This window comes from Rosa chinensis, chromosome 4 (genome assembly GCF_002994745.2).
Source record: "Rosa chinensis cultivar Old Blush chromosome 4, RchiOBHm-V2, whole genome shotgun sequence".
NCBI lineage: Eukaryota > Viridiplantae > Streptophyta > Magnoliopsida > Rosales > Rosaceae > Rosa > Rosa chinensis.
The window spans coordinates 21,222,715-21,239,607 of record NC_037091.1 but is presented as its reverse complement, the minus strand read 5'-3'; the positions used below and the strand labels follow the sequence as shown (position 1 = coordinate 21,239,607).

The window sequence follows — 16,893 nt, the reverse complement described above, 5'->3', positions numbered from 1 at the left end:
CAGAGCACGTATTAGTTAGGTATGTTCTTGTTTCCTACCTTCAAGATTAGCGTATAGACCTCATTGACTATCAAATTTACTTAAGTTTGTTTGTAAACATCTAAATTCCGTAATAGTATGCAATTTTTTCTCTTAAAAAAAAAAAAAAAAAAAAAAGGTGAAAGCATTGGTTTTATTTAAATCCGCAACTTGAGAGTGTTTATGAAAGATGAGGTAAGTTCATAAGAATATTTCAAGTCAGAGAACAAATTGTAAAGAAGTTACAATGCCAAGGTACGTATAAACTATGGTCCTTAAGTTCCTAAAATTAGTTCCAGTGACAGGATGATTAATTGGGCTATCAAAGTATCAATCATCTGAAAATGTCAATTAACGTTGCATCTATTAATACGTTAACTTCACATCAAAAACAGGACAGGAAATAGGGATCCTATATTGTTTAGAACTTATCCTCGGTGGAGTCTAGGACAAAGGGTTGGATCGAAAATCAGGTAACCACTCAAATGAAACCGGAAGCGAAGACTGCCTCAAAATCTCCGATGGCGGTATGACCGGCGATTCGGTGTTGAGAAACTATTGGATGTCTCTATTACCTGGGTTTCCAAGTTCGAGCCCAAGTGTTTTATCCTTCTTGTTGTTGCACTTTATGGGTCGGTCTTTGTAGTTCCCTGGGTTGGGACACTGCCCAATCTCGAGTATTGCATGCTGGACTCGGTGCTTTGTCTCATTTAACGGATTCATTTGCTTGATCAAAAGAAAAAATAGAAAACGATGCACCCACCATACTGCAGTGTGTAGCCAGTGGGCAGTGAACAGTTATGGTACAGTTTTATCGCAACTGTCGTATTTGTATTTGGTTTTGCCTAAGAATTGAAACTGTACGGACAGTCGTCTGAGATTCTCTGCTCTCAGCTCTCACACGCACTGAGTCAGTCACTGTGTACGTTGCTATGCTAATTGACACTCTTATTTTGTAACTATCAATTTGATTATGAGAAGAGAGACGAGAAACGAGACAAGAGACGTGTTAATGAACTCGCTCAGTTGTACGGTCTGGCCGGGCTGCCATTACAGAAGCAGGGAAACTTCTGCTAACAAAAAACAGAGAGAGAGAGAGAGAGGTTGCTTTACGTACTGGGTGAGCTTTACTTGCAAGGTGTGCTCTGCAGGCTAGCTACCAGACACCAGCTGCACCTCTGCTATGCTAAGCTACTAGGGTTCTCGGTTTTCTTTTTCTTTTTCTCGGTTTTCTTTTCGGGTTTTGTTCATGAAGAAGAAGGTGACGAAAATGGAGTCAGATGAACGAAACCCAAAAGGATTCTCTTTGCGATGATATAACCTGTCCTGGAAGCAAATGCTTGGGACAGAGAGCCTCAGCTGCCACACTCTTTCAGAATTTAAAAGATCCTTTATCTTTCAATATCTCTCTCAGAGCCAGCAGAGGCAAACAGATCAGACACTTACCCCAATAGCAGTAGCAATAGTTTATAGTTGTGCTACTCGTCATCTCTTATATTTGTCTCAGTAAATAAAAGGAGAAAACCGATTTACTTGCTTCCTCAGGTAGTTTTTCTTGTTATTAATCTGAGTTTTATTAGCCAGATCAAAAAAAAAAAATCTGAGTTTTATTAGAGCGGCTGGCTTATATTCAATTATTCACGCTCTTCCCAAAGCTTCCATTAATTTTGTACCGTCCTCCTGATCGATGATAGATCCAACTTACTAGGGTGGTCCATACATAAGAGCAAAATTAAGCGGTCCATTTGTAGGACCAAAGTTATCAAGGTCCGCTGAAATCCAAAAATCAGATTTGGTTAAAAAACCCTAAGATTCGATTTGGTTTAAATCCAAAAATCAGTTCAAATTACTTGAAGAATCACATCTTGAATTGCTATACCTAACAAACTCTTTTTTTTTTTTTTTTTTTAGAGAAATAATACTTGACAAACTTTTGGCGCATAAAATTTAAAGTTTAATATATTTAAAAAAAATTAAAGTTAATTTGATTAAAGTCCAAAAGCTAGACTCTATATTGATTGTAGTCCGCATCAATTTTTTTTGTTGACTGCGGTCAAATGATTCAGATGTCACCGCAGATTTATTTCCTCTTTCATCTTGCTGACTCGACCCTCATTAATTTTTCTATTTTTTACATGACTAAAATGCTCTTATTGTATGTCTTTGCACATAAAAGGCAAGAATTAATAAGATTAAAATTAGCAATTTGATTAGTAACTTAATATCATATTTGATGTACATCTTTCTCAAATTATTCTCATTGATCTGGCATAAAATTATGGAATTGATATGACATTGAATATCATATTTAATGTAAATCATTCCTAAAATTATTCTAATTTAAAAGATGTATTCTATAAGTTAGGAAATTGATAATGTTTTTCTTCTTCAACACCAAAGCTTCTATGGTTATGACTCTTGTATGCAAAGTCAAGTTTTTCATGAACGTGATTCTCCTTCTTTAACGTTAAGCTTTATATGGTCAAGGTATTTTTTTGTCGACCCTATACGATTGTGAAAATATCGGATAGAACACTATGCTGATATGACAGAAACTGTTTTGCAAGAAAGTAACTCACTTAAAGAGAACACAGCAAATGCTAACGCAGTGTAAACCTCATCACTGAGGAAACTTCACTGCATGGCTTTTAACGTAGCCAACACGAGAAACTAATTCACTATGAATCAACAAGGGTACAGTACACAAGTAGTGATGTTTATCACAATCACATTCACTAGCAACACAGCTAGCTTGTTTTACAACTGATATATCTCTTCTTAACACAAATATCTCAATAGCTAGATGGATCGATCTTCCACTTCTTTCCTTGTATCAATGACCCACTGATCTTAAGATTGATGTATGAGATGAATGCAGTAAACAAGGAAAGTGAATAATAATCAAAGAGTGTTTTTGCATAAAACAATTTGTGAAGACTACGCAACACTCAAATGAACAATGCTTAGATCCAAAAACTCTACATGTGAATGCCAGTTTCAAAACCTTTTATAGGGGAACAAGACTCTCCCTTAATCAAAACCCACTACTCACAGAATGAGATAAGGAAAGTTTGTTAAACAAATCTTTGCTACTCAATCAATCATGATCTTTTATCACCTTCTCAATTAAGAAAAAAAAGGCTGTGTAAATCATCACTACATGAAAAAATGAAACTTTGTTAATCCTGATTCAATTCCCACATTTTGACCTAGTAGTTTCTTTGTCAGTGCGATGGCTGATCTGTCGATTACAACGGCGACTGATGTGTCCCGTCCTTCTCCAACTACTAGGGTTTCTGGAGTGGTTACATCCCCTAGCCAGCCTAGGATTTTGGGTGATCTAGGATTTCTGACCTAAGATGTAGCAGCAAAGGCTCTTAAGCATAGGAACCAGACTGCATTCTTCTCTCATCTTACTGTTGGTTTTCAGGCTTGAGGGCTGATGAAGAATGACCCTCTGTCAATCCCCTATTTGGTAGCTAATGCAGGGGGGAGCTCATTGGTCATAAACGACAAACAAAGCTTATCCTGCTAAACCCCGGAAAGTGACTCCCTTCCATTCCAGCACCAGAGTTATTAGTTAATGAGGATATTGCTCTGTCGCTTCCTCAAGAACAAGGCCGGCTGTTGATCTCCCCAAAGAAGACCAAACTGGGTCGCCCCAAAGGCTCGAAGAATAAGCATAGAGGTGCGGAGAAGGAGGTGGAAGTGGCAAAGCCCCGATCCAAAGTGAAGGGTCGGAAGAGATTTCTGAAATTGCTAGTGAAAGAAGTCCAAGGTGATACCGACTCTCTAGAAACACCTCGGGGATCTATGGATGGACTGGGTTCGTCTGAGGGCTCAGCGGATAAGCATGATATGGTGGGTGAGGATGATTTGTGCGTCCTTTCTAATCCACATGGGGAGACTGTAGGTGTTTCGATGGTTGAGGATGTGACTACCTCTTCCAATGTTATTATTTTTGCTTGAGTGAGAAAGATCGACGAGAGAGAGATTGTCTCTTGGGTACTTTATTTTTTCTTGGGGTAGTCTGTTATCTTGTTTTTGTGCTTAATCCTGTGTGCTAGGGGTGTGCTTGTTGTGAATGTACTTTTGATGTGTACTCTGTGTGATGGCTTTTTCTGACTGCCTTTACTGGCAAGTCATCATTGTATTACTTGCTGAATTGCATAATGGATGACCTTTTCAACTAAAAAAAAAAAACATGATCTTTTATCTGATATGGAGTTTAAAACATTTTAATGCAAATCCGATTTCGAAATCATTTTAACAAACTATACATCAAATCGTATCCAATCAAACACATGCAGGTTAATATGGAATGCAAATTACCTTTACCTTAAGATCAGTGAGTGTTGATAGCTACATTTTGATTCGATATTTCAATCTTCGAGGACTACAAGAAAAGAAGGAGAGAGATACTCTCCTAAACCTTTTGAACCTCAGCTATCCTAGTAGCCTTGGGAAAGTGTGTGTTGAATGGAAATCACCCAATATACTAACAATCTCCCCCTTTGGGCATTCCCATTCAACACACAAAATTTTCTTCCTTAACCTGTAGATCATACTTCAATAGAAAAACACAATCTCACTAAAACTGGACTAACAATCCAGAGTTAAACCAAAAGGGGCTACTTGGATCAAGGAATCAGTTTCCGTCCTTTTCCAGATCCAAGTAAGAAATAAAACCAAAACAAATAGCATCCATCAAAATAAGTATCCAAATAGTCTGTGCTTATGCACTTACAAACCAAAAACAAAATAAAGTTATTGTCCAAAGAAAGATAAAATGCAAGAAGAAAAATAAACTGAAAGATTAAAAATATCATCGAAGAGAGTCCAAGATCACCTGAAGCAGGGGCTCTCTAGGTGCCGGAGCCACCTTGCTTGTCACAACCTCCCTCCTGAGGGAACCATTGGGGGGGGGGGGGGGGGGGGTGGTTTGCATGTTCTGGACCTCGATAGCAAGGTTGTTCAGTGTGGTGTGGCGGCGTACTAGCGAGAAGGTCATGTCAGTGACATAGTTGACGAGACAGGTGACTCGCCAATCAGCCACCATAATACCGCCATGGAGAGAAGAGCGCATGTCTTCGATGGATGTTGCAAGACCTTCTAGGGTGGCTGGAGGCCAAGGAACGCCAGCAGGTTGGGAGGAGGAAGACGCATCGACATGCAACCTAGAAGATCGACGAGGAAGAGGAGGAGGACTCCGGCTACCCTCACGGGAGGGACGGGGGTCCCTAGGGTGCAGGATGCCAGCGCAGGCAGTGGCCTAGGAGCCTTCCTCTTCCAAAGAAAGAGGAGAACAACGCTGGTTGACACCAATGCGGGTGGTGATCTTGGTGCGGACCATGGTGGAGAAGTTTTAGAGAGAAAATCTGCACACTTAAAGAAACCCTAGTGAAATCTAATGGAGGCAAGATCGTCTTTAAATAGAACACAGAGAAGATTAGAAAAACCAAGAGACACGCTGTTTCAACATAGCTTCTCTAAGAAGGAGAGGAGTTATGACAAGTTAATGTTCCAAGGAACACGCATGCAAATTGAAATCTCCCCCTAAAATATAGCCGTGTCAGAATAAATCATAATAGCACAATACAAACTATGCCAAAAGCGATTAGTTAGGAGCATATTATTATGTCACAATGTCAATGAGAAAATATAGATAGTCTAAGTACAGAGAAGCACAGAACAAGGAAAGGAATACACATACATCAGTGAAGAGATGTAACCATGATGTATTCTATCAACAAAGAGGATTGATACTCAATATTAGAACGTAATCATTAAGCCTGTGATAGATGTGAGCATAAACCATACATGGAGCTAAGGAACATGTTTATAGAGAGATAGGAGAAGCGAAGTAAGTGAACTGAAAACTTGTTATGGTCTCCTTATATCTCCTAAGAGTGACAAGAAACATTGTTCCCACACAAATAAAGAAACATACTCATATTGGTTTTGCATTTGGTCATTGGTAACAGCTTGAACTCATGTAGCTAGATACAGCTCAGCAACTCCTAGATTAGACGATCTTAGGGTACTAAACATAACAAGGATGCTCGACAAAATGTGTCTCGAGTTGCTGCTCTTATTTTTCACATGGTGTGTCCTTATGGCACCTAACCATCTTGTTTCTTACAAACTCTAGAAAGTTCACCACAACCAGGACCTGATTACTTTGAGAGGAGTTAAAGTGATTATCCATTCTTATTTCTTGCAAGCCCTGGAAAGTTCACCACAACTAGGACCTGATTACTTTGAGAAGAGGGACGTTAATCTCCTGTCACTTGAGGGAAAGGTCTGATTCTATGAGTCAATTCGCTCACTTCACCTACATTCTCAGCTCACTAGACAAGTAACATGCCTCCACGTACAATTATGAGTGAAAGTGCAAAATGAGGCTAACTGATTTAGAGACTAAGAGAGAGTACACAATCATTGTCCAGAATAAGACATGGTATGAAGAAACATGAAACTGAAAATATGTGCAGCCTTGAATTACTGTGGCCAAAGTACACTAAGTTCACAATTTTCTCACTGAAATATAGACAAACACAATGCTACCCTAATACTTAGAGCATATTCCAATGGCATTCCTCAACAATTCAAACCTAGCTGTGTCTAGAAGCTTAGTAAAAAGATCAGCTAATTGACTGTCAGTGGGGACAAAGCTCAATTCAAGAATTTTTGCTTAACCAAATCCCTAATGAAGTGATATCTGAGATCAATATGCTTGGTCCTAGAGTGTTGAACAGGATTCTTGGTGATATTTATGGCACTAGTGTTGTCACAAAAGATGGATACAACAACTGCCAGCTGCCATAGCACTTCATGGCGTTTGTGTATAGCAACTGCCAGCTGCCACATATTCAGCTTCAGCAGTGGAGAGAGAGATGCAATTTCGTTTTTTGCTATGCCACGCGACTAAGTTGTTTCCAACAAAGAAACACCCTCCTGAGGTGGTCTTTCTATCCTTAAGGTTACCTCCCCAGTCAGCATCTGAGTAGCTTGCAATCTCCACATTAGTATCAAAGTATAGAAAATGCCACAAGAAATTGTACCTAAGATGTATCGAAGAATTCTTCTAACAGCTTCCAGGTGGGATTCCTTTGGATTGGCTTGAAATCGTGCACAAACTCCAACACTATAGGAGATATCAGGTCGACTAGCAGTAAGATACAATAAGCTGCCAATCATGCTCCTATAGAGGGTAGGATCAACAGACTTGCCATCCTTGTCTTCACCAAGCTTTGTAGTGGTGCTCATGGAATTGTTCACCACTTTCTTGGACTCAAGACCAAATTTCTTGATCAAATTCTCAGCATATTTTGTTTGAGAGAGAAACAGGCCTGTGTTAAGCTGTTTTACTTGCAATCCAAGGAAGAAAGTTAGCTCACCACACATACTCATTTCAAATTCACTTTCCATGACTGATTGAAATTCTTTGACAAGATACGTAGATGTAGAACCAAAAACAATGTCATCAATATACACTTGTGCAATGATAATGTCATTTTTTAGTTGTTTTACAAATAATGTTTTATCAACTGATCCCCTAGAGTAACCTTTGCCCATGAGATGAGTGGAAAGCCTCTCATACCAGGCTCGAGGAGCCTATTTCAGTCCATACAAAGCCTTCATGAGTCTGTAAACATGATCCAAGTTATGTGGATCTTTAAAACCTTGAGGTTGTTCCACATAAACTTCCTCCTGTAAAATCTCATTTAGGAAAGCAGTTTTGACATCCATTTGAAACAGTTTGAACCTGAGATGACATGCAACAGATAATAATAATCTCACAGATTCCAATCTACCCATAGGAGCAAATGTTTCATCAAAATCAAGGCCTTCAACTTGTGAGTCCCTAAGCCACCAACCTAGCTTTGTTTCTAATTACATTTCCCTTTTGATCACTTTTGTTTCTGAAAATCGACTTAGTTCCTATGACATTGCAATTACTAGGTCTAGGTACTAAGTACCACACATCATTCCTAGTAAATTGATTCAACTCTTCCTGCATAGCACTAATCCAGTGATCATCCAACAAGGCTTCCTTAACATTTTTTTGTTCAACCAATCACACAAAACCAAACTGGGATATGACATTCATATTTATCAAATTCTCAGTGATAAAACAAAGTAGTATATTGTCGTGACTTACCTCATCCTGACTTACCTGTGCAGTAGCTTGACTTCTAGTTTTTAGGTCGTTTGACACTTTCCCAATGATATCTTGACTAGAATGATCCTTCTAAACTTTTTTGAAGTCTCTTCTCATTTATGGAGCTGGTTCAAAGATGCTGCCAACATTTTCTTCTCCTTCAGCACTTGCCGGTGTGTTTTGTGAAACTGAACTTGAAGATGATGATGCATTTGCATAAACTGCCTCATGTCTAATATATTGATCATCAATAGACACATTAATAGTCTCTATAGCAATCCTAGTTCATTTGTTATAAACCCTATATGCTCGACTATTGACAGAATATCCAAGAAAAATACCATCATCACTTCTTGCATCAAATTTGCCAAGCTACTCACGATCTCTTAAAATGTAACAAGGACTTCCAAACACATGAAAGTTCCCTACATTGGGTTTCTTACATTTCCATAGCTCATAAGCTGTTTGTTCAGTTCCAGGTCTCAAAAAGATTATGTTGATGGTGTAGCATGCAGTACTGATTGCTTCAGCCCAAAAGTGTGTGCTTAGGCCTGCAGCATGGAGCATTACTCTAGCCATGTTCAGTAGCACTCTATTCTTCCTTTCAACTATTCCATTCTTCTGTGGAGTAATAGGAGCTGAAAACTCATGAGAAACAACTAACTCTTGGAAATAGTTAGCAAAAGCAGCATTTTTGAATTCAGTGCCATTATCAAACCTTACTCTTACCATGCAAATATTAGACGATTGTTTTTCCATGATCATTCTCTGAGTTAACCCTTTAAAAGACTCAAAGGTTCCAGCTTTGTCTTTTAAAAAATTAACCCAAGTATACCTAGAAAAATCATCGACTACTACCAGCATGTATTTTTTTTACCTCCAATGCTCTCAGTTTGAGCTGGTCCCATGAGATCCACATGCAGCAACTTCAGAACTTGTGTGGTGGTTGCAAAATTTACCACTTTGTGTGGGGCCTTGGTTTGTTTCCCAACTTTGCATTCTCCACAAACCTTGTCAGTCTTGCCATTCAAAGCTGGTAATCCTCTGACACATTGTTTGGTGGATAGCTTGAGCAAATCTTGATAGTTTACATGCCCTAACCTTCTGTGCCATATTTCAAAAGTTTCCTCGTGGATCTCACTGAGAAGCATGCCTGCATATTCATAGATTCATTAGCTTGAATGTGATAACAATTATCAAAAGATCTCTTACCTCCCATAATACTTTCTCCCTTTTGATTGAGAACTACACATCTTTGTTTGTTGAACCAAATGTCCTCATAATCATCTACCAAATGACTGACACTGATTAAACTAGCAGTTAAACCTTCAACATGCAGAACATTCTTGAAATTAGGTACTCTAAGAGTATTGATAGTGCCTTGTGCAAGAATCTTAACTTTCCTTCCATCACCAAACGTAACTGAACCTGTAGTGCATTCACCTTGAAATGAAGAAAACCAAGCCTTATTACAGTCATGTGTCTGGAGCAACCACTGTCGACATACCAAAAGTCCCTTCGCTTGTCTGCCAGGGCCGTGAGTGCTACAAGGAAAGTTGCCTCAATGTGTGTTGTTGTGTTATCTGTACTTACACATGCCATGAGACAAGTAGCATCAATAAAGTCAAGTGAATCAGAGAAATCAGTGCGAGCAAGAGGCAATTATTCATATCTTTCCTAATCCAAACAGGTTTCCTTGTTGTTGTTTGCATGTTCACATTAGTGATCAAATCAGCTAATTTATTAATAAGCACCTTCTGCTTTTTAAGTTCACAGTGTAAAGATTCTACAGACAACTTTTCTTCAACAGGTAGAGGTGTTGTAAATCTCTCATTACATCTAGGTCTAATATGTCCAAGTTTACCACAGTAATGACATGTAGGAATAAAAGACTTTGAGTTTGAATACCTGTTTTGACCAGTTGGCATCCCTTGGTCAATCTTTACCTGTTTGACATTCTGATGATGTTTAATTAGGTTGCTTTTCATTTTTTTCCTTTGGCACTATGTTAGTTTCCTTGATGTCCTCAGTGGACAAGTCACTCTCCTCCACAGCTGGATTCATCTCCTTCACAAATCGTGTATTTTTGGAACTTTCTCCAGAATAGCCAAGTCCAAAAGTGTCATGATGAGCTTTTCCCAAACCAAATAATTTGGATGCAACTCCAGAGCTTATCTCAAACTTGGTGAACTTTTCTTGAGTGGACTTTAGTTGATTCATTTTCAGTTAACAGGTTTAAGTTCAAAGCATGTTGTCATGTTACCTCAAGTTCTAGCACTTTGATCTTGTTTTTTAGCCCAACACGTTCTGTCTTCCAAGTCAATAAACTTTTGTCACCTTGTAAGTTGCGTAACTCATCAGTGATCTTGGTTCTTTCTTGTTCCCATGTGGTCTGAGAAGTTCTCCACATAAGCTCTAACTTATCTTTCTAAGCTTTTAAGATTTCAATCTCTTCTTCCAAATTTGCATTCTTGAGTAGTATAGCTTTTGATGCCTTATAGAGTTGTTTGCAACGGACAGTAGTCTCATCATCTGAGAAGCCTTCATCACTATCTGACTCAAGTGAGAGAGATGACACAAAAGCTATATTTTTGACCTCTTGAGTTTCATCATCACTCCATGTCAAGAGAAGAGATTTGTTATTGCTATTTCCATGCTTCCTGTTACCACAATCAGTAGAAATATGGCCATAGGCACCACATTCATAGCATTTGGTTCTCCTAGAATTGTTTCCCTTAACACTGCTACCAATATTGAAGGAGTTTTTTTCTAGAAATATTGGAATTTTGCTTTTCAGAAACGTTTTGAACTATTTAGTCAAAAGAGAAAGATCTAGTGGTTCATCTTCCTCTTCTGTCCCTTTCACAGCCTTGAAGGCTACACCCTTAGTTTTCTTTTCAGGTTTTAGCCTTAGCTCATAAGTTTTTAAGTTTCCAATGAGTTTATCCAGAGGATAGTCATCATTGTCAAAAGAATCATCAATGCTAGTGATCTTAGAATGAAACTTTTCAGGCAAAGCCTTAAGAATTTTCTTAACAACCTTATCTTCATCAAAAGGAGCACCCAAACTACGACACTGACCAGTAATTTTTAAAATTCTACCATGAAAGTCATCCACGGTTTCATCATCTCCCATGGTCATAGTTTCAAATTCATAAATTAGACCTTGTAGTTTTTGGGCACGTACCTTTTTGTTACCTTCATATGTAGTTTGTAGCAGATCCCAAGCCTGCATGGCAATGTCACAATGACTGATTCTCCGCTTTTCACATTCAGAGAGCGATGAATATGTTGTTCTTGGCTTTGAAGTCAGCTTGGTGATCACGTACTTCCTGATCAATCCAATCCTTTCTTAGTTTAGGGAAGGCAGTAGATGAACCTTCACCTTTAGCTAGAACCACAGGTACTTTCCATCCATTTTCAACAATATTCCATACATGCTCGTCTTGTGCATATAGATATGATTTCATGTATATCTTCCATTGAGTATACTTTTCATAGCCTCCATCAAACCATGGAGGACTGTTAACAGATCCACTAGCAGCTCTATCTCGAGAGTATTCCATCGTCCATGTGACCTACTAGAAAATTCTAGAACCCGCTCTGATACCAAATGAAAATATTGGATAGAACACTATGCTGATATGACAGAAACTGTTTTGCAAGAAAGTAACTCACTTAAAGAGAACACAGCAAATGCTAACGCCAATGTTCTAAAAAACGGCCTAGGCGGCCGCCTAGGCGCTAGGCAGCAAGGAACCGCTCCGATTTTGGCCTAGGTGTTTCCCTTAGGCATTGGGCTACTAGGCGGGCTAGGCGGTGGTGCTAGGCGGGGACTAGGCGGGCTAGGCGGTTCTAGGCGGAGCCTAGGCGGTCATAAACCCCTAATTTATTCTATATTTTGACTATTTTTATATTTATACTTAATTTTTAGACTTTAAATATTGTCATTTATATTATTATATGTCATTAAAATAATTTAAAATTTAAAAAAAAAAAAACCGCCTAGGCCCCTAGGCACTAGTCCTTGGGTCACCGCCCGACTAGCGCCTAGCGTTTTTTAGAACCTTGGCTAACGCAGTGTAAACCTCACCATTGAGAAAACTTCACTGCGTTGCTTTTAACGTAGCCAACACGAGAAACAAATTCACTATGAATCAATAGGGGTACACTATACAAATAGTGATGTTTATCACAATCACATTCACTAGCAACATAGCTAACTTGTTTTACAACTGATATATCTCTTCGTAACACAAATGTCTCAATAGCTAGATGGATCGATCTTCCAATTCTTTCCTTGTATCAATGACCCACTGATCTTAAGATTGATGTATGAGATGAATGTAGTAAGTAAGGAAAGTGAATAATAATCAAAGAGAGTTTTTGCAGAAAACAATTTGTGAAGACTATGCAACACACAAATGAACAATGCTTAGATCCAAAAACTCTACATGTGAATGCCAGTTTCAAAACCTTTTATAGGGGAACAAGACTCCCCCTGAATCAAAACCCGCTACTCACGGAATGAGATAAGGAAAGTTTGTTAAACAAAATCTTTGCTACGCAATCAATCATGATCTTCTATCCGATTTGAAGTTTAAAACATTTTAATGCAAATCCGATTTCGAAATCATTTTAACAAACTATACATCAAATCAGATCCAATCAAACACATGCAGGTTAATATGGAATGCAAATTACCTTTACCTTGAGATCAGTGAGTGTTGATATCTGCTTTCTGATTTGATCTTTCAATCTTCGAGGACTACCAGAAGTGAAGGAGAGAGATACTCTCCTAAACCTTTTGAACCTCAACTCTCGTAGTAGCCTTGAAAAAGTGTGTGTTGAATGGAAATCACCCAATATACTAACAGATTGTGATCCTTTTGGTATTCGATTTTCTTTTCCTTCCATCCATGGATGGTAGCTATTCTTCTTCTTCTTCATTTTTTTTCACACACACACACACATACATATATATATATATATATATATATATATATATATATATATATATATTGTAGGTTGACAAACCACTATTGTAACCTTATTCTAAGGTAAACATTACACAATTTTTGTGGTAGATATATTAAGAGCTCAAAAATTCAGCATTTCAATATACCTCATATATAGGTAGTTTTTCTCAGCATATGTATCTTGATTATTTATACCTATAATATAAGAAAATAAATCCCTAAATTTATATCTTTTACTTAGATACATATCTCAATTATAGTAATCAAAGAACACTAATCCGTAAACATATATCTCTTACTTAGGTACGTATTTCTTACTTATGGTATACCTATAATAGAAGAATTTTAATATGTAAATTTATATCTTTTACTTAGGTACATGTCTCGATTATAGTAATCAAAGAACATTAATCTGTAAACGTATCTCTCTTACTTAAGGGAGAGAGCATAACTAAAAAAATTTGGCCGAAAACCTTTTGAGGTAAATTTCTCTTTCCTCATTCATCTGTGGACTAGGCCCCAGTTATGGAAGTTATAGACATGGTAGAGACGTAGGCAACCCCACCAGTTTCAGCCTTTTTAACGGTGGTTGATTTATGGTGGACTGAATAATTTTCCAGCTACATGATAACCATTCCTAACATTATACAAGCCCTTTTTTTTAACACTAAGATGGTCAATAAAATATTTTATGTGGGTCGATAAAAGTTATTGGTGGATCACAAAAGTATATTATGGGTTAGTAACGTAGAGATAATATTGAGATGTTCACACTCTTCAACATTTTTATTTTTCTTTTTGAACTAAATGATTCATAGTAATAAATATGAGCTTAAACTTGGGTATAAAATAGTACATAGATGACTACTCCATGAGACAATATGGACATCGAGTAGTCGATACCAAACAAAAATATTTCGCTTTGTAAGCGATATATTCTGCTTGACTCCACATGTCGAACACACAATTGTGGTACGATGAAACTAAGCGCATCTACAAAGGCTCGTAGAAGAGCTCTTACTAGCATAGAGTTAACAAAAAAAAAAAAAACAAAGTAAGCCACCAGCCCAAACCTAACAGAAGGCCTAAAAGCCCAATGTTGTGCCTAGACTGACCAAACAGTTTAAGGGGTCATCAACACTGCCCAAACCAACAAAACCTTCGCTGCCGTCAAGGCTGTAAACCCAAGATCAGTCATAGTCTTCGTCCAATCCATCGTTGTAAACTCTGGAGGATGACTACTCCCAGTGGCGGAACTTGAAAGTTATTTTTGGAGGGGCCAATAAATAATATAATTATTATTTAAAAAATAAATTAATAATATTTTTGCTGTTTTCCTAAAAGCAGCTCTAACAGCTTCCCTATAATTTATATATTATAGGGAAGCAAAAGTCAAAGTTTTAGCCTCTTTTTCTTCTCCAACTCCAACAGATTCTTTATTGTTACAGCAATATCTAAAATCTCCATAATTCTTTCTTAGAGCAACTCTAACAGCTTCCTTATAATTTATGTATTATAGGGAAGTCAAAGTCAAAGTTTTAGCCTATTTTTCTTCTCCAACTCCAACAGATTCTGTATTTTATAACAATCCGTAAAATCTCCATAATTCTTCCTTAAAATTTTAGAGATTGCTGTAAATTTAGGGAATTTGGTTTTCTCTTTCCTCACTATCTCTAGATTGGGGATAGTTATAGGGAATCTGTTGGATAAAAGAGCCTTATTTTTCCCTAAAATAGAAAAAAAAATCAAAACATGGGGAACCTGTTGGAGTTGCTCTTAAAATTTTAGAGATTGCTATAAATTTAGGGAATTTGGTTTCTCTTTACACACTATCTCTAAAATGGGGATAGTTATAGGGAATCTATTGGAGCAAAAGAGCCTTATTTTCCCTTAAATAGGGAAAAATCAAAATATGAGAAGCTGTTGGAGTTGTTCTAAGAATGCACATATTAAAATATGTATTGATGTTTTCCTTTGAAAAATTTCTTTATCCAAAACACTAATAACTAGGTGAAGTAGTAATTAAACGCAATAATGAGGAATTAATTAATATTTTCCTTTCACAAAACATAGAAAACAGAGCAATAGGGGGGCCATAACTCAATGAGTAATTTTATTACACATCTCAAACTATTTAATACACATCCTCCATTTTTGTAAAATTTCAAATTCCTTTTATAACCTTCTTCTCAACTTAACAAGAAAAAAAGCAATCTTCTAATTGTCATCTTCGCCTACTCAACGGCAAGATGTTATAGAAGACCAAACTTTTCACAGCATGTCTTCTTATTCCTTTTGGGTCTCCCATGCCTATCCCAATACCTTCATCAACTTACAGTTTCTGTCCTGTTAGCATTTTTCTTTTCTTCATCATCATATTGAGAAGGCATGTCACCTATAACCATTATTTGCATTTTGAAATGACTATGGCTATGCCCTTCATAATTTGGTTCATCACTACTATCTCTCTTTAATTTGTGGGCGTATGCATGATGATTGTATTTGTATGTATCAATCCACTAGCTAATATGAGTCCAAATTTAGATGGTGTTGTGTATTGGCGGGTGTGGCACTTCCAACCCTAATAACATTTCGCCACTGACTGCTCCAACCGCTAATTTCACAACAAATCAATAACATTGCCGCCTAGATTAGAAATTGCTCACGATCTTAAAGCAGACCTAAAACCAGAAGCCAACAATCCAAATCTTGATCCCACTGACAAGTAGAGCAAGCCAGAGTCTATTAAATTTTGCTGCCCCTCGAATTACAACCCTGACTCTTCTTCCTTAGCCAAAACCCATCGATTAGGCGACCACAAATAGATCGTCAATACCAACCCAAGTTGGATTAAAACCAAACCAACCAAAACCTGTCAAAACAAGATTCAATCCAGATCAATCAAAACCCGTCAAAGATAGGACAAAGATCATGACGTAGGTGCCGCTAGCTAGGTCAAACAGAATCTAACCAGAAGGGTGGCACTACCATTGGTCTCAAACCCTGGGTGGAGTTCTTCTCTCGACTAGTTTTTATACATTCTTAGCTTACACGCTTCAATTTTTATAATAAATATCTACGACCAAACTTACAATCCAAGAAGGGTGTCACCGCTGTTGGTCTCAAATCCTAGGTGGAGTTCCTTCTATTTTTAAAGTAAGTATCTATTACCAAACTTACAAATCCAAGAGATAGATAGGTGTTTATATTATATCAAATTTAGCTTAGTATGGCATAAATATGATTATGTTTAAGTAAAAAAGATTTCGAGAGAGATTGATGAGAGAATTGTATTTCATTATTGAGAATAGGAGCCCTATATATAGGGATTACAAAGTACATGTTCTAATGTTACAAGGAAAACTAATCCGAGTAGGACTAGGAATTCTAAAACCTTCCCTCCTATTACAACCATGAAACTAATCCTACTTTGACTAGGCACACAAAACGAAATTTCCTTCAACACTCCCCCTTATGCCGCTCAAACTTAGTGGTGACGCTTCGTCCGTTGCCTCGTTAAAAACCTTGCTCGTGTGAAAACCCCTATGGGATAAAAACAAGCTCAAGGAGGAGAAAAATAGTACAACACATCCTTCACTCTTTGAGATCGAACATGTAGACAGCATAACTTCCCCAGATTGCAACAATCATGTAGGTTCATCTGTGGTAGACTTCAAACCACAACTTCCTTGAATATGTCTAATTACAGACCTTAGCCATATACATTCACGC

General features: G+C 37.6%; 1 protein-coding gene across 1 annotated transcript; it reads right to left on the bottom strand.

Moving 5' to 3' along the window:
* Nucleotides 1-6,945: 6,945 nt before the first annotated feature.
* On the bottom strand, nt 6,946-7,449 carry LOC112198978 (uncharacterized mitochondrial protein AtMg00810-like). The gene has a single exon (XM_024340053.1). It carries the CDS (start codon nt 7,447-7,449, stop codon nt 6,946-6,948), a length of 504 nt encoding a protein of 167 aa, XP_024195821.1.
* Between the last annotated feature and the right edge of the window lie 9,444 nt (nt 7,450-16,893).

Excerpts from the sequence above, each read along its gene's own strand:
- LOC112198978 (XM_024340053.1), bottom strand. The coding sequence starts at position 7,449 with ATGGAAAGTGAATTTGAAATGAGTATGTGTGGTGAGCTAACTTTCTTC.